Genomic DNA, 22078 nt, shown 5'->3' with positions numbered 1-22078 from the left:
TAAAACAAAAAATTCTTATTTTTTGTCGTACTATTACACCCTGTATTTACGGGAGGTCTTTCTGAAACACCCTGTATAATGTTGTAGATGAAGTAGAATTTAAGTAATTTATATGAACTAAAAATGACAATGGACCTAAAATTGAACCTTATGGTACACCCATCCGTACAGCATGATGCACAGAATAACTAGTCAGTCCTGAAATGTTATCTGAAGGTTCGGACTTTTGGGACACCCTGTGTTTATTTAAACACATATAAAATTTTCGCTACATTTCATAAACGAATAAAATTTCTAACAAGAAAAAATTACAGTTTATTTTTTAACCGTTATATTTGTTGGTTCGTTTGGTTTTTTTGACTCGTATCGATACTGTCTCGTTCTGTTCCGCCGCTGCATCAAACTGAGCGCGTGGGATTCCAATTGAAACTCGTTGGAGTGGTTAAGGCGATGCACAGCGTCTAGTAGGTTGAGCTCTTGATGCGCGCGTTAGTCTCTCCAAGTTCAAAGAAAGCGAAGCTGACCCACAATTGCACTCTTATTTTCTCGAATATTTACGGGACGCGACGTATACACTTTCTAAAAAATAATAAAAGTGACGGTTTCTAAGTTAGGTCTTTAACGATGGGGCGATTCTCGAATTGTTGCCCACACGGGTTTCCCGGATTTCGAGCCAAATGGACCCCTCATCAAGACTTGCAGATGCAGGCGTTACCGAAGCCGAAAGAAGCAGGTGAGCCTTCAGAGAAAGAAATGTAAATGTTATATTGATTTTTAACACTTACTTTGAAACAAAATAAATTCATTATAACAGTAGCTTACCAATAATAATTATAATTTGACTTGTTGTATTCGAAAATGATCATTTACTTACAGTAATTATTTTACAATTCAATTTCACTTAAAATTTTTTCAAATAATGGGCAAAGGTATATGCGGTGTAATTTTTGTAAAATTTGGTATGGATGGCATGCAACGAGAATAAGAAGGCAGTTATAAAGTACAAAAACGATTTAGAATGGTACAGCATGCGTAACAAAAAAACAATTCAAAGAAATATAATTTTTTAAATTTGATAATCATCAACCAATGGTCAAAAGTTCATCATACTCTCCGGCAAATTATCGATTTATTTGGTGATTTCACTTTAGTTACTAAAATAAATAGATGTTCAATTCAAAATTAGTTATAAATATATTTTTTTATTATTATTTCTTTTAATTCTACCAATTTCCTATATACACAGAGCACGTCCTTTCTCTAAGAGATACAGAAAATACTACTGTGAAAAGTTTATCAGAAAAACTGAGAAAGTGAGCAAAATTTCATTGACTTTGATATTTTGCTTAATTGCAGATTTTTCTCGCTAACAGAGGGTCCTTTCTATGGATGTTCCCTTGTATAACTTTAACAGTTGACAGATGACTTTATTTTGAAAAAAAAAGTTATAATAAACATAGGACGTATTCCTAACCGAGATGATGATAAAAATGTTTTTCGTGATGTTTAAAAAATCAACAAGTAATAACAGAACCAGATTGAGCTGTTCTTGCAAAATTGCCATAAAATTAAAGTGCGTAAATTTTAAATAAAAAACACTCAATTTTACTGCAATAATATAGTAATTATTTTAAATATTGTTAACAAAAGTTTTTAGAAATGAAAAACTGAATAAGTGTCAACAAATTTGGATGTCCATGTGCCTATTTTGACTTTTCGTCGAATGGACGTACTTAGATAGAAACTGACATTTGGAAAAACGGACTTTATTATCGAGAAGAATCTTAAATCAGACAAAAAATCAAAATAGTTCAGGCCAGTAAACGGATATTTTTCGAACTTAGTATTCAACCTGAGAAATTTTTCTTAGTAACAGTATCTATCTAACGACTGTACTAGTGAAAAAAAAATATCTCTCAATGTATTTCATTGATATTATAGCAAAATAATGCGTTTTAATGATAAAGTGACTGGATAATACTCAGAATTCCAGATTACATTAACGATTTTATTAACTTTTGCATACATTTAACAAAATTCAACGAAACCTGTTGAGGCAAACCGTATTTCTGTAGACAAACAATGTAAATATTTACATAATGAGCAATATTCCATTTCATAGCGTCCGAACCGATTGAATGTTTCACCAATAATACCTGAAATAATAAATTTGTTTTCCATCTTAATTCACACTTTAGGTTTAAGTAAATTAAATGTAATTTAAACTAAAGGTGAGGAACAATCAGTTCATACTTTTAACAGTTTTTTTTACAACTACATGCATTTTTTTCAAAACTCGCAGTTTTACTTCTTGCAATTTCTTTCCAAGCTATAGAATTTAGAGAAAAACTAACTCCATTATTGTTTTTTTCAGCAGGTCTAAGAACATTTGGATGATCTAGAATCTAGAATCTAGATTCTAGATTATCATACATATCTCAAGAATTTTTTCCTAGAAATTATAAGGTGATGAAAATTGATTTCTAAAAATATTTTTGTCTATGGACCACCGGAAATCGTGACACAAAAATCCATTTCCAGAGAGTAGTTAGTTAATAGCACTACATGTTTACATCTGTGGAATATAAATTATGATCATTTTTTTATGATTTTGTGTAGAACACGCAGAAAAACTGGCACCATCACTGCCCAAATATGTAATGATATACTTGTTTGTATAACAGCAAGTATATTAGGTGTTAGTTGATGTTTATCCTTGAAATTTTAACAATTAGGTAATCTATATAAATTCAAATCCTTTTACTTCCTCTTACTTTCGTATGTTCACAGACCGCTATTGTAAAATCTCGATAAACGTTATGTCAAAAATATAAACGGCCTTGCGGCGTGGGAGTAAATCAGTTAAATTGCTTGTTTGGGAACAGAAGAACGGCATCATACCATCAAATTATCCCACACGGTTATGTAATCGCTCAGACTATTTACCATAGCCAATAAAAATAGCTGATTTTTCTGAGTAAAATACTGGGTATTGTCTTTTTATTTGTAGTAAGCGGCTTCCTATTCAAAAAGCAATTACTTCTAAATCTACCAAAGCTGCTTCATTCCATTTATTTTCAAATAAATATTGGCTCAAAATGTAAAACAAATGCGTTAATGGTTTGATTATAGAAAATACATATAATAGGACTTCTAAAAATACACAGCAAGGTCTTGTTTTCTCCGACATTTATCTAGCCTTTTAGCAATATCTCTATGGTTTTATTAGTGTTGCTAAAAATAAGAATAGAATTTAGACCTGTTTTTCGGAATCTTCAGTTTATAACAATTCCGGATTGGTTGACTAGGTACGTGAGAAAATTAAAAACTGCGACAGTAAACAATGTCGTGGTTACTAAAACATAACACTAAAATATTTCCTGTTGTAAGGTTAAGTTCCATTGACTTTAAAAGAATTATGGGTTATGTTATGCTTTTGAACCGAAGTCATTGTGTAAATATTTATAATTAATTTATATATTTTCCTCGAAGTTCGTTCAATACTTTTTTATGGTTATTTCTTGACACGCCTGTGAAAACAATTAGTCGGCGTGATAAGTAAATAACAGATAATACATGCTATTGTTTATATTTTAGTTTATTTAAACACCAAACCTACCTTTACAACGAATTCCAATATCTAATCAGTGGTTGTTTATATTCTTTAGGTGTTTTTGAATAATTTACTAAAGGTATATTGCATTTTTTTTATTATTCATTCAATTACAAATATGAGAGGTATTTAATAATTAGATTAGAACTGGATTTTTTCTAAACAGTGCACAAAATGAAGTACATGTTTATAAACAATTTTTATTAATTAACCATTAAATATATCCTTCTGCTACGTTTCAAAAATAAAACATGAAAAACGTTGATAAAAAGTTTAAAATGTTATAATTTTAAATTGCTAAAAATAAAAATTACATCACAACCAAACGACAACATGCAAGAATTACTCTCTACGAATAGTTCTAATTTCTTATACATTCCATGTTTCGTAGCATTTATTATTCCAGAGATAATTTTACTCATTACACATGCCCCAGCTATTTATTTTTTCAATGCATGTCTCCGAATTAAATCAAGCGATTATAATTCAAGGTGAACCTCTTCAGGTAAATGACGAGTCCCACCTGCACTTCTAAACAATTTAAGAGAACATTGTGTCTGGTTGCACGTTGCATTGGACACCGATACTCAACATTGAGAACCACGTGGAGGTACTGTTTTTTTTAAGTATTGAATTACCTTTTTCGTCGGGTCATCTTACAGAACTCAATAATTACGTCACTGGATTGGTACTGAAGCTTTTGACTATGATAGATGCTATAATTTATATTGATATGATTCATTTCTTAACGTATCCTAAATATTCGTGGATAAGTACATCAAATATTTTTTTCTGACCGCATATTGACGTTAAATTTAATATCAGGGGCTTGTTAAACATCTTCAATTTGACGAGGCATTAAAATTTATTGGTAAAGTATGTATACATCCATTTACTTACTTTAGTCAGTAATAAAATGTATATGTAGATACCAACAGGCGTAAGATTTTTCTTTAGTATGATAATAATCGAAATAGACAAAGAGCTGTTGGATTTTGCATAACCGATGTTTAACAAACAACTCAAAAACAAATTCATGATAATTTTGTTCATGGAAAATATAAAGAAAACATAAAATTTAGCCTCTCTTTTCGCAACACTTGCAACTAAAAATGAAGTTATAATTAATTCGTTATCTCTTTCAGAATTATTGACCTACTTGTACGTATGTGTCAACAAGATGTCTCTAATGAAGGGGAACTTGAAGACAAATTCCTCTGTTATTTGTCAGTTTTTATTAACAAGGTTACACCTACCACTGGCTAATAACTGCTACTTAATTTACTAATAACGTAGGACACTACATACTTTCTAGAAAAGATGTCTATATTTCAAAACCTACTTTGCATTTTATTCGTTTACCGAAAAATATTTCCTATTCTTGCAGTAAAATCAAGTAAATACGTAAAAATAAAATTATCTGTGCTAAATATATTCAGGAGAACAATATTTGGTTTACACTTCATCTGAAAAATGTGTCATGTCGTACTTTGCTTGTAAACCAACATGCTATTTTTGGGACAGAGAACTGTCTGTATAAAGCTCTACACCCAGATCATTTACAAAGCCCAGATGACTTGTTCTTATTGGGGTCAGATATGGCAACATACATACATATTGCGAACAGAAAAATCTTAAATCAAAGTGTAGATCTTTCAAATTTTCAAGGTTTAACATATGTATCACCAACATGAGCCAGAAAAACATTCACATGCATTCCTACAAGTCCAATAACAGCGTTATTTATTTACTTTTAGATGACACAGATGGTGTCCCATACATCGACAAAGAGAAGGAGCCTGATATCCTCATCATCAGGGAGATAGATCCGTGCGTCAATATAAATGGTCCGTTTCATCACACCTCTAGGTATGACCTGATGACCCGCGAATTCCAGCCACAATTGGTCGTCCGGAGGGGTCAAAGTTTCCAGCTGGACATCAAACTGAGCCGTCCCTACAACGAGGAGAAGGACGGGATATCGTTCATATTCACAGTGGACGGTAAATGACACATTTTTTTAATAAGAAGTATTAAAATTATGTCACTGCGTCTATAAAAGAAACTAATAAACCTTTAAACTCAATTCCAAGGCATGGGAAAGTTAAACTAAACGAAGTAGGTAATTTTTTTTATATTGAATAAATATTATTTATTTTTGTTAGATGAAGAAAAGTCTTCCCACGGCAGTGGAACCATGATAGCCGTACCGCTGCTCAAAAAAGCAGACAGACACCTGCCGTGGAACGTCACAATAGATAAGATCAACGAAAACGTATTGACAGTTCAAGTGGCTTCAGCTCCGGACGCCGTGGTGGCCAAATGGCGGATGGATGTAGACACCAAGATAATCAACGATGGAGCTTACAGCTATAGCTGGGAGACAAGTATGGTTGTTTTGCACTAACAGTTAAAGTAAAGCAGTTCTAACTGTTACATAGTTCCAAAGTAATGGTTCCAAAGTAATGGTTTCAAAATAATGGTTCAAATGAATATTTCCAAAGTATCGCGTTCAAAAAACGGATCCAATGAATGGTTCTGAAATAACCGTTCTAAAGTAACGGTTTCGGGGAACGGTTCCAAGAAACTAGCCATTTCCAAGAACAGCTCGGAATTGAAGAATCTCTCTGGAAATGGTCCTGGGAAACAGGCCCCAGAAACTGTCCCTCAAAAGCGTACCTTTATGTTGAAAAGTTCTAGGAAATCGTTTCTCGGAATCGTTCCTCGGAACCGTTCCTCGGAACCTCGTACTTAACCCGGAGCTGTTTCTGTTCCCATCGTAGCTATCTTTTTATATTATAAAATTAGCTAAAAAATGACACGAAAACAAGCGAGCAAAACCTAGAACGTTTAATAAATATTGATTATACAAGATTCATCTTCTAAATTATAATCTCGTTTAAGGAATCTACATCCTTTACAACCCTTGGTGCAAACACGACCAAGTCTACCTAAAATCAGAAGAATGGCGGGACGAAGCGGTTCTGAACGACGTAGGCCTTATTTGGAGAGGCACGTACAACAGACTTAAACCAGTGATTTGGAAATACGATCAGTTCGAGAAGGATATCTTGGATTGCGCTCTTTACTTGATGCACGTTGTAGGCAAGGTCAAAAGTAGTAACAGATCAGATCCAGTGAAAACTGCGAGGTAAATACCTCCAATACCTTTTTCTTTTAAGTCACTCGTTCGATTTTCTTACGTAGGGCATTAGCTGCCGCTGTTAACGCTGCTGACGACTTAGGGGCAGTTATGGGGAACTGGTCTACCGATCACAGTGGCGGAACAGCTCCAATCAAGTGGATTGGCAGCATGGAGATCTTGCAGAAGTACTACAAGAAGAAGAAACCCGTGAAATACGGCCAGTGTTGGGTATTTTCTGGAGTTCTAACAACAAGTAAGTAATGTTCTTTAATTAAAAGTAGTTAGTTATTAAAATTCGAAAGAAAAAACCAAAATAAATTAGTTACATCGGCACCTGGCTTTAAATCGCTCTGTACATTCAAACAAAGATAACATTGCATCTAAAATAAGTCACATAAGGAGCTGATTGAATGAGATCATCACTTAAGGAGAAGCATTGCCAAATATTCTCTGTGTGTGAATGTGTGATAATAATAAACAATGATAGTGCTTGTGTAAACAATTTTAAGAGAGATAAGTCTGCTCGGTAGACGTTTTTAATGTTAATGTCAATAATTGTCCTTGGAATATTTGTTACTGTGCACCAAAGACCGTGCATTAAAAATGTTAATTTTTTATGCAGATGTGGTGCTTCTATGTATACATAAACGTATCTGTCGTCAGCATCTCATTTAACCGTAGATTTCATTTGGTAATACACAAAATTACGAATTGTGATGTGATAAACATTTACTTGGAAAATGATGGGTATAAAGTACACGCACGCTTCCCGAAATTATATTTTGTTAAAGATATTCGTATTTTTTGTACTATAGCGCAAGTGTGAAGAATAGCAAAACATACAAATAATAGCAAATTTTTCTACTTGTAAATTTCGTAAGTTGATTTCATGTCTTTTCAGTCATTAATTGAAATATATTCTGTAAAATTTTACGAATTTGTGTACTTATCACTTTATGGTTTACCAGTGAATTGAATTACATAATTCCATTTCTTAAATAATTTCCAGTAATAACTACTTTTCTAATTTTTGCACTATAAAAAATTGTCGTAATTGGCCGTGACCTGGAATTATAAAATGATTAAGACATATTTTCGATGCGCTTTGAAGAAACTTGTCTAACAAAGAAACGTTCGTTAGAATAACAAGTTACAAGGGTGGGTAGTTCTTAATCTTAACTAAAACATAACAAGTACGTTAACAGCCATTTTTCTGTATATTTGACATTTTTTATCCAAAAACCATCGACTATCAGTTTCCAGAGCTCTTGGAATACCAGCCAGAACAATCACCAACTACTCCTCAGCCCACGACACCCAAAATTCCCTCACCGTGGACTATTTCATGGACGAAAACGGATCGGTAATGGAAGAGTTGAATTCCGACTCCATCTGGAACTTCCACGTGTGGAACGAGGTGTGGATGCAGCGACCTGACTTGGGCAGCCACTATGGAGGATGGCAAGCCATCGACGCCACCCCGCAGGAACTCAGCGAGGATATGTACAGATGTGGACCGTCTTCCGTCGCCGCTGTTAAGCTGGCGGAGATCTTGAGGCCTTACGACAGCAACTTTCTGTTCGCAGAAGTCAACGCTGACAAGGTAAATGAACGAAAAAGCAAACTGTTTAACAAAATGCTAAGGCAAGTATTCGTTTTCTTTAAGATTTTCTGGAGGTATTCTGGTCCGACCCAGCCCCTGAAGCTACTGAGGAAAGACATCTACGGCATAGGAAAGCTGATATGCACCAAAGCACCGTCTAGATTCGAATTAGAAGACATCACCTACACTTACAAACACCCAGAGAAGACGAACGAAGAACGCAGCACTATGCTGAAAGCCCTCCAACAATCCGAGAGCCTCTTCTCCAGGTACTACCTAAACGAAGATTTCAACGACGTCCATTTCAACTTCAAACTGATGGACGACGTGAAGATCGGGCAACCTTTCAGTGTAATCTTGGAGATGAAAAACCGAAGCAGCGCGAAGGAGTACAAGGTGACGGTTATCCTGCGCGTGGAAGTGGTCACCTACACCGGCAAGGTAGGGGACAACGTGAAGAAGGAAACCTTCACTGTTTCGATCAAACCGGAAGCTGTGGAGGAAGCGAAACTTTTAGTAACTTACGAGGAATACGGGAAAAGGCTCATAGATCAGTGCGCTTTCAACGTGGCCTGTCTAGCCACCATCGAGGCGACGAAATTCGAGTACTACGCCCAGGACGACTTCAGGATAAGGAAGCCCGATATCAAGATCGTTCTTAGAGAGAAACCCGTGGAAGATAAAGAGGTAACAGCTGATATATCCGTGGAGAATCCTCTTCCGGTTCCTTTGAAGAAAGGAGAGTTCACCGTGCAAGGGCCGGGAATCGACGGCTCGATTAAAGTTAAGGTTAAGAACGCGGTCCCTCCCGGCGAGAGAGCCAAGGGCGAGTTCAAGTTCACTCCACCGAGGACCGGAAGGCATACCATTGCGGCCAAGTTCGTTTCAAAGCAGATGGACGACGTGGATGGGTATCTGACTATCATGGTGGAACCAAAGAAGGAGCAGAATGGGCAATAATGTAATTTGACTTGACAAAGCTTGAAATATCTTGGGATTTAATATCACCTTCACAAGAGCTTAGACACATCTTTATTCCATACTGTATGACAGAAACATATTTATACATGATTTTAATGCAGAAACTGCTTTATTGCAGTATCAGGGCCGGTAAAAGATTGCTAGGCAAGTTATTTCTTACTGACATAAACCGTCAGAACACAGATTATGAAAAAAAAAGTATTTTAAACATATTTAATTAACCAATGTGGAAAACCGGTAAATCTTGAAATTATTAGAGGATTTCATATCTCTGGTTTCAGGGAAATATTGCGGAATTTCTGGAATTTTTCCGGAATTTACTTAAATTCCATTTACAATCGGTCTTTATTTACAAGATACTGCGACCAGATATCATTAAATTATTCCGTTACATTCCCATTTCAATTTTTATCATATACAGGGCGGTCTGAATTGCACAAACCAAATGTTACTAGCTGGTACAACTCCTTCGAATCAGAAAAACCTTCGCGTCAACGTGGAAGGAAATTTTTTCCGAAGATCCAAGATCTCGAGTTGAAATTCTTAAATTGATTTTTAATATATCTAAAAATAAGTTTGGCCAAGTCTACAATTTTATAAGTTTCGTGTTGCCAATTAAAGACGTACTTGCACCTCTTAATTAGAAATCTTCGACTTACTTTTGTTGTTCTTGGGCTCGGCTCTGTGGGTGCGGTCCCGTCATCAGCACCAATTCTTCCAAACGTTTCGCCGTTCTTCATCGTCGAATCAGTCTTCCCTTTGCTTGCACATATTTCGATAAAATTTGATTGGTAAGGTCAAAATCTTGATCAAGTGCCACTTTGACATTTAAAATAATAATTTTAAAGTAAATAAAATAAAAAATAAAACACATAACTGCCAGTGTTAAGTAATAAAGCAGGTAATACGACTTTATGATTAAATAAATCACATAGTGTGAAATAAAAAAGTGACTCAAGTTTTAAAATATCGAAAGTACAGTATGAAATAAAAAGATGAACACGCTACAAGTCTGTTAACTGTTGTTTTATAATGCTGGTTTAGAAATTCTTATACATGCACATAACTTACGGGACTTGTAATGTAAATAACTATTCTTTGTCGAGTTAAATATATTTCTAAAAAAGATTATCGCCAATATTAAGTTTAGACTGATACGTACCTAAGTATTAATGTATTTATGAAGTAATAGCTTTAATATCTATATTTATTGTGACTTTACTATTACACTAACTTTTTAGTAACGAAATTTTATAATTTTGTACAGTAATTTGTATTCAATAAATAGTACCTACATATGTACAATTTTCAATGTAAATTTAGTTGTTTTACTAATTTCCTATGACCACAAATCGAGTGGTGGGATTTAATAGATAGATATGTGAATAGAGAAATTTAATATAAGAGGAAATGTAGGTATTTTACGGCATAATTCTGGTTTCAACATTTTAAATGACAAAATTATACCATTTTATTATTTCAACTGAATAATGAAAAAATATCGACTCACAATTTTATAAAAGATGAAGTAATGGCAATTGAAATATACAAGTATAGTAGCCAATTATTAATTTTATTAATTGTTACCACATAAACCACAACGACACTACTGAAAAGCGTGTAATTGCTAATTCCTTTTATTTACATCATTAAATACATATTTATTACTCTAACGCAGTAAAAAATAAAAACTATCAAATATTATAGAAAAATATTGTAAGAATTTTTTATATGTTAAGCCACAGAGGCGCCATCTTTCAGATAAATGCTAAAGTTTAATCAGTTAATATTGATTAGTGCGGTAATAAACCTCCCTACGAATGATTAAAAACGGCAAGTGTTGATGCCAATGTAAGAATTCATTTGCCCTTAGTTGTTAACAACTCCTGGTATGATCTGAGACAGCAATGACAGCATACATATATTTTATTTTCTAGGGCAATTTTTGATTTATAATTTCTTTATTACCCATTCCAATATTTTATCCAAGCAGCACAAAGCAGTTTTATCCCAGAAATATAATCACTGACGAAGAAGACTATTCTTGGAAATAAGTCTATTTACATTTTCAAATACTTTGAAAGCCGTCTTAAGCATTACTAGACTACAATATTATGTAAATTTTATTATAAATTCAATGTCTATTGTTGCAGTCTGACATCTAACACTGTAGCCTGTAACTAAAACTTGAAATAAAGTAAATATCTATTATTCGCCACTACGGTGCCCTCTAGTAGTTGATAGACGAACCGGTTTCCCTACTTAAGATGTAAACTATAGAGGGTAGGTATATATTTACATGTTTTTATGATAGATGGCGGCTAGTTGCTAACTAATAACTAAAGTTGAATTTGAATGATTGGAATTTTAAAGAAAATTAATATTTCGCAAAAAAAATATTATGTATATTCTTAATTGTTTCTAATTATCATTAAGCTATACACTGGGAAAAATTCTATAATTAAATCACACCAGTAAATTACGAATTAGACACACGCCGCAAATCTTCTTTCATCTTTCATCTTTTAATTTCGACAATAATCTTTCCCTGCCTGTATAAATCACCTAATTGCTTGAACCTGTAAATGAGTCGAAAATATCAGGTTTATGCCGTCGAACTGGTTTAAAAATATCACTTTTGATTTTTTGTAAACGGATGCTCGGAATGCCGCGCCACCACACTGAAAGAAGTGTTTTGTGAAATTTATCAAAATGTTTTTGTTTCTTATACAGGCTGTTACAAATTCGCTTCTCACTGCAGGGATCTCGTAAACGGTAAGTGATACGAAGTAGCTTAAAGTTTTTACTCTTCAGAGAAAAATTATTAGAATCATATCTGACCTTGGATTTAGAGATGACTGTAGAGAGCAGTTTTCTAAATTGAACATTCTAACTGTATCCTGTGCATATACATATACTTCATTGTTTTATTTATGTCAAAAAACACAAACATAACTTTGGAATCAGAAGTGATACTCACTCTTATAATACCCGAAAGAGCACATACTTATGTAATAAATTTCTAAGACTTAGTAAAACGAGAGTCGGTACTAATTTATTGGGCCATCAAATTTTTTAACATAATACCTCACCAAATTCAAATTCTTAATGAAAATAATTTTAAATCAAGGATAAAAAAATACTTAATAAAAAATGCCTTTTATAGTTTTGAAGATTTTATTGACAGTAATGTAGCTCGAATATGAATGTTATCATTAATCTTAGTATGTCGTTTATCCTATTTATTTTAATTATATGTTGTTTATGTATATTTGTATAACAGTTAGTTGATTGCTATCATTATGTGTATTGTTATTTATCACTTTCTTTTTTTTTTTGGACGCGTGTAAACACTTTTATGTGTATGTAACACTAGCCTTTATAAATAAATAAAAAAATAAATAAATTAATTAATTAAATGGGGACAAAGTTGCGTAATCGGGGGACCAATATTATGCCTCTAAAAATCAACATGATTAGTTTTCGAAATATTTGAAAAAAAAACTAAATTTTGGAAATCCGTTTTTGTTTCATTTCAGCCTTGTTTGAAGTGATATTGAAAGCAAAAGAACACTTTCTCAAGACAACTTTTTACCGTCTATCGAATGGCATAATCAATTTTTATATGTAACGTTTTGTCTCTTCAGGACAATCATCAACTTCATTTTTTTTAATACGAGCCTGGAAATCTTATTACATTTTTTGCAAGCCCCCATGACCCCCAATGCTGTACTGTCTCAGCCCGGACCAGATTCAGACGTTTTGTCTCGAAAAATTCATCTTCATGTATTCGTTCCAAAATGTAATTTGTTTGTTGTTAAATGTGTCTGATAATGTCGCAGCTAGCGATCTCTAGCAGATGGTCAAAAACTAATGGCTCTAACGTATTTAGTTATCTCAAAAAAATACTCGTATTGCATAAGAAAAAATCGTTTTAATCTTCGTGTTCTATCAGCTGGTACTGGATTTCATAGAACTTTTTCCAAAACATGTAATGCACCTGTTTATTTGTTGTTCCCACTTTTTATGATTACATGTTATTTTTTTCTTTGACGTTTGTCCCTTTTATCCCGCATAAAATTATATCTAAAAAATGTAGTGAATTTTAACTGATAATATGAACCAGAGACAAGTTTGTGAGGAAAATACAGTTTAAAGAAACACATTCTCGAATTTCATTGGGTTCTTACACTAGAGATAGGGATAGTTGTATTATATTAGAACGAAAAACTTTTCTCAGTGTAACCTCGTTCTTGTGTGCGCACGAAGCTAATCGCCTTGGTGATATTGGTAGGCCGGGGCGGCCTGGAAACAAGTGAAGGTGCGAGCGGCGCCCGGGATAATTACAGGGCTCGGCCACCGCGATATGATGAATTAGTGGCTGTTACTGCCTCTCATCTTGGCGGACGACGTGGTGAACCGCGTACGGTGAGATGCGTTGTTATTAGGTGAGACCGAGACTTCTCGTAATAGCGTTCGCTAATTTGACTCATTGGGAGCGAGAAATTCATTACGTTTTTTTGCAAATTTGTCTTTAAAATTCCATTATCAGATATAGTTTCAACAGAAGACGTGGATAAGGTAGAAGGTAGACAAAATAAGAGAATGTTTTACTTTTACGTATGAACTTTAATTATAATAGATTTCTATAGTATTATAAAAACTTCTCTGGTCAGTTAGAAGGAGAGATATCGGAATTCGAAGCCTTAGGATATCACAATAATGCAACCCTTCTCAAAATCGAGACCGGACAAAACATCACTTTGATATAATACTCTGATTCACATCTTTATGCAAATTTGAATACACAAAAAGCGCCATAATCCTAAACATAATAACTTTACATGAGTATTATGCTTGATTCCCCATTTATCATGCCTGTTTGGACTACGATTGATGAAGATGGATCGAGTATCACGAGAGCTGATTTCCAGTTTTTCGATTGTACCTGAATGTTTGGAATGTTCTGTTATTCAAATAATAGAATGTATTGGGAAGTTGTCATTACTTCGACTCACACAAAAGTGCCGTCCCTAAGAAAACAGAACATTTACTTGGTACTGTTTAAAAAATTTGTTATAAAAAAAGGTACAAAAAATAAAAGGCACATTTCAATAGACAAAAATAACAAATTAAAAGGTATTATACACCGTGTCCACCTAGTGCGCGTAAGTCCAATATCTAGGTTAATAAAAGGTATAACTTATTTTTTTTTCTACAGAGTTGCCTACTTTCCCAAACTGCACAAAATGAAAATATATTTGCATATACAGGGTGTTCAGTTTTTCCTGGGCAGGTACCAACTTAATTTTTTTAAATGGGAACCTATATTTTTTATGGCATTATCGAATTCTACGTGAAAAATTAACGGGACGTGTTATGATCCCTATTAAAATATTGATAGTTTTCGAGATAATCGACTTTTCAATATTTTTTTCTTATGTTTCGTCAAATGTTATTATTTTATTGTTATTATACGTTTCCTATTACCTATTTATCTTTCAGGTTTCAGGTTAGAGAACACCTAAATCACGTATATCCAAACCAGCGGTTAGGTCGTGGTGGTCCAGTTCCTGCACGTTCGCCTAACTTAAATAGTCTGGACTTTTTCTTGTGGGGTTATATCAAGGAGCGAGTATACGAAGTACCACCAACGGATATTTAAGACTTACAAGAAAAGATTCAAAACGAGTTTCTAACTATAACGCCTCAAATGTTAAGAAATTTCCACATTCATTTTCATCGTAGATTAATGCTTTGTGTAGAAAATAACGGTGGACAGTTTGAACATTTATTTTAAGCTAGCTTGCGACTATGAGTATTCTTTTTTCAAAATTCTCTTCATCCAAATTTTTTAATCTCCAATTTCACTAATAACTTTCCTAACTACGGTAACAGTGCTTGATTTTCAATTTAATACGGATGAAACTTCTTCAATATTTTATTCCTGGCACTAATATTTGGATTTTCAACAGCAGACGCCACAACTTTAAACTAAATATTATCGTTGTTACTTTCATGTCTCCTGGTATAGTTTTCTCATAATTCGCATTTGCTGTTCATTCAAACCTTTCCTTCGCGTTTTCAAAACAGTGGGAAATTTGGATTATTTACTTTGTAAATACCTACGTGCTGCTAGCAAACATTTCCCATATTTTGCTAATTCTTAATCATTTGTAGCGATTTTATGGTTTTTTGATTTTATTTACAAGTAAATAGTAACTTTCCATAAAGACTTATTTATTAAACTCAAATATCAAAATTTTTCAGTTATTAATTTTTATTTTAAATAGTGTAGCTAGACAAATAACAAATTTAATAAAAATAAATGCCCTTACAATATTTTTCCCGACAAAGGAACGGGCGCAAATCCGATATTTTACATAAAAATGGGTTTTTTGCAAAAAATACGCAACTTAGGTATAGGAAAAGCTATTAGGGAAAGCTATAGGGAAAATTGTAGGGTCTACAGAAAGGCATCTAATGAAATCATAAAACATAGGGTGTTCTATTTGAAAAAGTCGAGATTTTTCAAATTTTAAATTATCAGGTTTGGCACGATTTTTTTTGCCCCCTATATAACGCAGGTAAACTTTTGATACGTTTTTTGAAAGAGCCATCTTCACTCTACAGTTCCTGAAAAAATAAATTTCTAGCTGTCATACAATCATAATTATATCAACTACTAGAAGTGACGAAACATAAGAAAAAAAATGAAAAGTTGATTATCTCGAAAACTATGAATATTTTAATAGGGATCGTAACCATAGAAAATATAGTACTAACGTAGAATGAAATATAACATATGAATAATGAAACTGTCATGGCGGCGTCACATGTTAGTTAGCTTCCAAAATAAAAGATGGCGTAGAGAATGCTAACCCTGTCATTTTGGGTTGGTTGGTAATGCAGTTTGGACTTTGCACGTATTTGAAGTTTGGCTTTCGTTATCTTTGGTTTCTTAGGTTATCCTCTGAAAATTGTAAATTATAGTATTGCAAGAATTGTGTTTATAATTATTTAGTGCTTAAGAGTTTTCTATTTGTTATTATATTATACTGGGAATACGATGTGTAAGTTTTAAGTTATATTTTATTAAAAACCAAACCTATATCTTTACCAACATTATGTGGAACACTCATACTCATGTTACCTGTATTAATCGATTAGAAACAGTCCACATAAAATGTGCATGTTTGAAATTACATATTATTTAAGTTAAATATAGATAAAAATAATTATGTGTATGATGATAAACTCCAACTAATATTTTATAAAACCTTTGATACTTAGATGCTTACAAAATTTTTAATGGTGGTGAATTGGTTTCTTTATTCAGTTTGAGACATAGAAAATATACTGTTAATATTAAGGTTTGAAAGTTCCAAACTATATGAACTATTGAATTTAACCCAATATTGTACAAATATTCGGTTAGGTGTATACCTATCTCCGTGAGATTATTATAACAGTTCATGCATAATTTTTATATTTTTACAGCTTACTTACCAACTTATCAAGTTTATGAAGCAAATGAATTAAATCGTTGTCGTTTTTACCTACAATTAAATACATAACAAGAAATTGTTTTAATAGTACATGCATAACAACATTCTGTATAAATCAATTAGGATTTCTTGTAGATACAAAATAAACTTAAAATTATTAAAAAATGTTTTATTTCCTTATCGAAACCATTTACTAAGTATATCTTGGCAAATGTCAAAATTTGAAAAATACTATAATATAATAAAATAATAAATAAGAAATTGTCTGTATTTATTTGTGGCATTATAAATGTTATAATTTGGATATTTTGCCATAGTTTGAAGAAAAAAAAACTGGAAAAATAAACCCTTGTACCGATAGGGACAGTCAAGTGTCAATACTGAAAACTTTTGCCTAATAGTGAGATGCCAGAGACATACATCTACATGTATAAGTCTGGTTACGCACTGGAAAAACAAATACACATCACAATAACACTGACGTTTATGAAACCTCTAGTTTCGTTATCAAAGCAGAAGCGAATTAGAAAAGTACTGAATATTAGTTTTTCGCTACATTTTCTGTTTAACTAAATAATCTGTTCTCAAAAGTATTGACACTTGACTATTCCTATTTGTATAAGGGTTTACTTTTAAAATTTTTAAAATAATATATTAGAGGATATAAGTGAGAAGTCGTTTGCATACGATAGATGACGCTGTAATCAGTTCACAAAGTATAAAATGTTGCCTACCCATTAGGAGCTAAGTAGTAGTAAGCTTCCAAAACGTTACGTGGCGCTGTTTCGCGCTTTATTGGCAATATTAGGGACATTTCATTCTACGTTAGTACTATATTTTCTATGATCATAACACAAAGTCCCGTTAATTTTTCACGTAGAATTCGATAATGCCATAACAAAATAGGTTCCCATTAAAAAAAATAAGTTGGTCCCTGCCCAGGAAAAACTGAACACCCTGTATATGCAAATATATTTTTATTTTGTGCAGCTCGGGAAAGTAGGCAACTCTGTAGAAAAAAAAATAAGTTATATCTTTTATTAACCCAGACATTGATTGGACTTACGCGCACTAGGTGAACACGGTGTAGATGAAAAAATATAAAAAGGTATAAGAGTTCGAGTATTTTTTGGAACAAGCTGTAACATGAGTAACCTTTTTCAATAAACGCCATTATTTTTGTTATTACCACTAAGAAAATTTTCAAAAATTAAAGGTTAATCTATCTGGTTTTTAAAAGTTAAAGATTTTTATAGTTCCTCGAAAACCAAAACCAACCCCTTGTACGTAGCAGTTGATTGTTTACAGTTGTTCCAAGTATTTATCGGAATATACCCACTCAACGAGCATCCGCGTCGTTGATTACTCGGCAAAAAATATTTTGTAACTCTGCGGCTGACGGGCAGTGGTGCTTGCTGGCTTTGGGCAGGCCTCCATCTCGCAAAACGAATTAGTGGCACAACGGGCAGCGGCCGTAAAACGAAATTATGACCCCGCCATACATCATCGGTGACTTTTAATGCGATTCCACTTGTACAAAAACCCCATTGCAATTTCATCTGAGGCACCGTTCGATGACTTAAAAGGCCGTAAACGCCGTTCACCGCTCTTACGCAGCCGCCATAAACTTTAGGGCGACGGCTAACCCAAAAAATATCGAAAAATATTCGGAAGAGGCCTTACGAAAAAAGTCTTAAGATATTTGGGTTTTTCGTATTTATTTTGCGCAGATTGATTTTTACTCTAAACACAGATAACTACAGATGCAGGAATAAAATCGAAACATGGTTAAAAATTGTGACCACAAAAATATTCGAAAGGTAGGTAAATTTTCTTAATCAAGACACAAACAACACACTGACGTAAATAAAACATTTTAAGACATCGATCCTTTTGTCCTTGAATATTTATAAAAAAAAGTTTTAATACACCAAATAAATTTAATATATATATTTTAAAGGGAAGTATACTTTATTTTTTGCACTCATATTTTCGTATGCTTGTAAATTTTATGTAGATGGGACGGCAACCCAAAAGTTATATTAATTTAATGTTAATACAGTAAAAAAATTGTAGTTAGTGGATTTTTGTAAGCATTTTCCCGATGAATTCGAATTTTAGACATGACATGTTAGTTTAAACAAATATTAGAAGTACTTTTACAGCGGATTTATTTTAGATCTAAAAATAATCAAATTTATTTCATAGACGGTTTGAGTTTTATATGTTTAATAAACTTAAATTCTTAATGTGCGTTTCTTGGGAAGACTAGTCATACTTTTTTTATTAAAAAAGACTAGATATTCTGATAGATACGAGTAGTGTTTGAAAAATTGCATATTTTGAAGTATGGTCATATATTTCTGTTATCAAGAAGTGGAGAAATTGCGCTTAAGATACTTTGGTTATATAAAATATCTTTATAAAGGTTGTCTTTTTTAAAATATATTTACGAATAGCTCAAAAGTTACTTACGAATACAGAATACAGAATAAAATTCAAACCTTGGTTAAAAATTTCCAAACATATTTGAAAGATAGGTAAATTTTTTTAATCATGATGTTATTCATACATTAATACTTGAAATAATAGTCCAATTAAATAAGCCTTTAAATTGAAATTTTGGTCAACTTACCTGAATTTTTGATATGAGTTTGTTTGTGGTATGTTAAAAAAGATAAAACAAACGGATTTTTCAAGATAACTCAAAACGGGTAAGGGCTAGAAAAAAAAGTTGTGTAAAAGTTGTAAAGCATACAATTCTACATAAAAATGGCCTCTTGACTTTTTCTTGTATTATTAAAATTAACAGAGTTAGGGAGGCTAGATGTTAAGGGAAGATTTCAGAAATTTAAAAAAATCATAAGCAGAAAAATGAATGAATTTTGTAATTTCTTTTTCAATCTACTCTAAAAAATTTAACCTTTCTAAATAGATATATTTTTTAATTTTTAATAAGAAAGTTATAACAATTTCAAATTTGTTGTTCACCCCCCTAAACAGAGATTTTAATGAAAACAACGAAACAGGTCAATTTAATTTTGTCAATTTGTTTACATAAACCATATTTTTAATTCTTTTTGAGTAAATATGATTTTTTTATAAATAAAAAATATAGTTTTTCTGAAATAAAAAATAAGGGTACAACCCCCCAAACACGGAATCACTTGCGAAATATTTGTTTTTCATCATAAGTAATTTCCATTTTGTTGCATTTCAAAATATTGATTACAACCCCAGAAATTTTGAAAAACTGTTTTGGGGGCCGAAATACGTGTCTCTTTACATTTTTTTAGAGTAGATTGAAAAAAAAATACAAAATTCATTTCGTTTTTCTGCTTGTTATGATTTTTTTAAATTTCTGAAATCTTCCGTTAACTTCTAGCCTTCCTAACTCTGTTAATTTTAATAGTATCTACAAGAAAAAGTTAAGATGCCATTTTTATGTAGAATTGTATGCTTTACAACTTTTATAAGAAACTTTTGTTTCTAGCCCTTGCCCCTTTGAGTTATCTTGAAAAACTCCTTTGTTTTATCTTTTTCCACCCTTGGCCGGGGGTTGAACAAAAAATTACTGTCACTTATTGTTATAACATACCACAAACTAACTCATATCAAAAATTCAGGTAAGTTTCGATTTAAAGGCTTATTTAATTGGACTATAAGTGATTTTTCTGTCCTTAAATTTGTATATTTCGAAATAAATAATTTTATATTAGGTACAAAGTACCTTTTATTTACTACGTTGTGATCTAGAAATACTGATTGTTACTCTAAGCATACTTCAAAAAAGTAACAAGATACAAGAATTAATGTCGAAATTTGGTGCTTTTTCAAATGATATAGATTCATAATAATTTTACTTCCTCTCAATGAACACTGTCCTCTGGCTAAAAATTTATTATAATGCAATTACTTTGGTTTTAGTAGAAATAAAAAGAAAACACCGACGCATTGCCTTGCGCTGCTGACCTATCCCCAGTGACCTCTCCAGTCAATAATTTACATTACCACGGTCATGCCTTATCTGTGTATTGGATGGTCCAGGCAGACTGATGAGCATTGTTCTTTTTCGAGCTGCAGCATTCGACAGGCTTCTGAGTTGCAGATTCGTTATTAACATTATTGGTCTTCAACCGCACTCGTAAGGCAGTCGGGCCTATAAAACCTTAAGGACTTAACAGCGAAACAATCGCTGTTTCAATAAATTCGGCAGTTAATGAAATGTCCGGGTAGGTACACTCACAAGAGCTGCCACAAATGGTAGTTATCAGTGGGGGGAACGATGACGTACTGTATTGAATGTATTGACAGACCTAAAATTGGGAGTTTCAAATGCAATTTTAAGTTATTGAATTTGTACAATATAGTAGATGATTGTATCTTTAGATTTTGTCTTTAGAACACAATAATCTTTAGAACACAATAACAATACACTATGCCAGTTAAAAAGCATATAAAACAATTCTTTTCCAGCATTTAAGATGTTCAGAAAGTTTCAAGATGGTCTTTTCATTCTTTCATTTTTTCATGGCTAAACAACGAAAACAAGCAAATTGTCAGTTCCCTACAGGGCAGTGGCGGCTTGTGGTATATTTGGCAGAGGAGGTTTGAACTTAAACTTGCCTTTCTTTTCTTTGAGAGCGGATCATCGTTAAAGGTTTCGTCAATGTATTATAAGAAAAATGCATACAACGTGTTGGAATGTATCTCATTTAGTACGGAATTCTTTTAATTTTGATAAAAGTGAATTAATTCTCTTTTTAGAAAATATGTTACGTCAGTTAATTTATTCAGCAAAATTTGGAATACAACATCGGTTTATTCAGAAATCATTGTAAAGATTTTCAAGAGAGAAATGAAATTTTTGTCCAACAACAATTGTTTTAATCCATAAGCGGATTCTAAAGTTTGTTGATCATTTAAAAAATCCTCACTATCCGATATGAAATCAAAAACTTTGACAGATGGTTGCTGGGTTAATTTCAAAATTTTTTTCTTATATCAATATAGGTCCGATTAAACAGATTGTACATAATTATCTGGAATTACCCACAGCCTATTAATAATTATTATTGTACATTAAATATTGTATAAAAGATCATATTATTAACGTTACATTTAATCAACATCGGTCATTAATATTTAGGTCAGGCATTAAATTCTTTTCCTGTGTGTTTGTAACAGTAAGGTCAAACGGCTCAGTGGCAGTCACCCAACGAGTTGAT

The 22078-nt window shown here is 32.7% G+C and overlaps 1 protein-coding gene across 1 annotated transcript; it reads left to right on the top strand.

Annotated features, from left to right (window-relative positions):
• The first annotated feature begins 469 nt into the window (after positions 1-469).
• LOC108905774 (annulin) lies at positions 470-9529 on the top strand. The gene is made up of 7 exons (XM_018708792.1): positions 470-733; positions 5371-5616; positions 5779-6000; positions 6518-6764; positions 6821-7011; positions 8015-8361; positions 8425-9529. The coding sequence occupies exons 1-7, from the start codon at positions 625-627 to the stop codon at positions 9319-9321; spliced, it is 2259 nt and encodes a 752-aa protein (XP_018564308.1). The 5' UTR covers positions 470-624; the 3' UTR covers positions 9322-9529.
• The last annotated feature ends 12549 nt before the right edge of the window (positions 9530-22078 follow it).

The sequence above is a fragment of the Anoplophora glabripennis genome, unplaced genomic scaffold, assembly GCF_000390285.2.
Source record: "Anoplophora glabripennis isolate ALB-LARVAE unplaced genomic scaffold, Agla_2.0 scaffold221, whole genome shotgun sequence".
Taxonomy (NCBI): Eukaryota; Metazoa; Arthropoda; class Insecta; order Coleoptera; family Cerambycidae; genus Anoplophora; species Anoplophora glabripennis.
Note: the sequence above shows the minus strand (reverse complement) of the source record. Positions and strands in the feature narration are given on the sequence as shown.

What these genes read in the sequence shown, in the direction of transcription:
- LOC108905774 (XM_018708792.1), top strand. Translation starts at nt 625, where the DNA reads ATGGGGCGATTCTCGAATTGTTGCCCACACGGGTTTCCCGGATTTCGA. An exon ending in GATCCAGTGAAAACTGCGAG is followed by an intron (nt 6,765 to 6,820) that starts GTAAATACCTCC and finishes TTTCTTACGTAG; the next exon opens with GGCATTAGCTGCCGCTGTTA. An exon ending in TTCTGGAGTTCTAACAACAA is followed by an intron (nt 7,012 to 8,014) that starts GTAAGTAATGTT and finishes ATCGACTATCAG; the next exon opens with TTTCCAGAGCTCTTGGAATA.